General features: G+C 47.8%; 1 protein-coding gene across 1 annotated transcript; it reads right to left on the bottom strand.

The window, feature by feature from the left end:
* Positions 1-27: 27 nt before the first annotated feature.
* Positions 28-384, bottom strand: Pmar_PMAR001904 (hypothetical protein; the record flags this gene model as incomplete). The annotated part of the gene is made up of 1 exon (XM_002782051.1): positions 28-384. One exon carries the CDS (start codon positions 382-384, stop codon positions 28-30), a length of 357 nt encoding a protein of 118 aa, XP_002782097.1.
* Between the last annotated feature and the right edge of the window lie 645 nt (positions 385-1029).

The raw sequence follows: 1029 nt of genomic DNA, 5'->3' as shown, positions 1-1029 counted from the left end.
AGTGCAGATAAGCAGGTCGTAGTCTCGCTACTCCTTGGACATAGATACTCGCTTGGAAGGTCCATTAAGCTTCCCCTGTTCAGCTTGTGTGACCATCATATCGGGCGCCTCCGAGTTCCCCAGGACCGTAGGCATACCGCCCCGGATATCTTGACATTCTGGACCCTCTAGTAGCTCCTTACGTAGAATACCGAACGTCGGCAGCCATACATAAGGATGATCTTCAACCAGTATAGAGTCAGTTCCTAGTTCTAATCCTTCACAACTAGAACCATAGGAAGACTTCCGGATAGTATTCTCTATGGCGTACAGAGTCGAAGATTCTTCGAGAGGAGTACCCAAACCACCAAACGAACCCTTAAGACCAACCACATCATAGTCCATACACCCTTGAGCGGCCTTGGGGTCATCACCTCTCAGAGAACCAATCCCGGTAGAATGTGCACAACGGCGGTGATCACTGACCACAGGTGTAGGTAAATTCCCAGTTAGTGTAGGTAAACGTTGCGCGTAGTGACTGGGATCACTTTTAACTTTCCCTGAAATCCTAGAACGAACCGTACGACAAGCACGTTCCTTAATCTTCACAATGTTCCCAACTGGGTTCCGTTGACCCGAATGATCAACGACTCTATTCGAACTCTTGCCACTACGAGTCAATACCATCGTGACTAGTAAACACAATGCCTAACTCGTATACAATACCGTAAACTAATCCCTGACTAAGATACCGTTCAGACGAAGCTTAGCCACTAGCGAATGATATACCTCAAATCACAGTAAATCACTCTGAGCCTGGGCTCAGGTCCAACGTAAGCAAACGAACGTCGTTGCGAACGCCTAACCCTAGGGTTCACACACCCTTGGGAACAGCACGCATGCACAAATCTGTGACGCGAATCATCGAGGCTAGCACAATAGACAGCAGACAGTAAATACCGTAATAAAAGTACAGTAAATACCGTAAAACAAGGCGACCAATCAACCATAAGAGTTAACAGGTCTCCGTGCCTTGCGCTGACGCGCACA

Source organism: Perkinsus marinus (genome assembly GCF_000006405.1).
Source record: "Perkinsus marinus ATCC 50983 genomic scaffold scf_1104296940272, whole genome shotgun sequence".
Lineage (NCBI taxonomy): Eukaryota > Perkinsozoa > Perkinsida > Perkinsidae > Perkinsus > Perkinsus marinus.
Note: the sequence above shows the minus strand (reverse complement) of the source record. Positions and strands in the feature narration are given on the sequence as shown.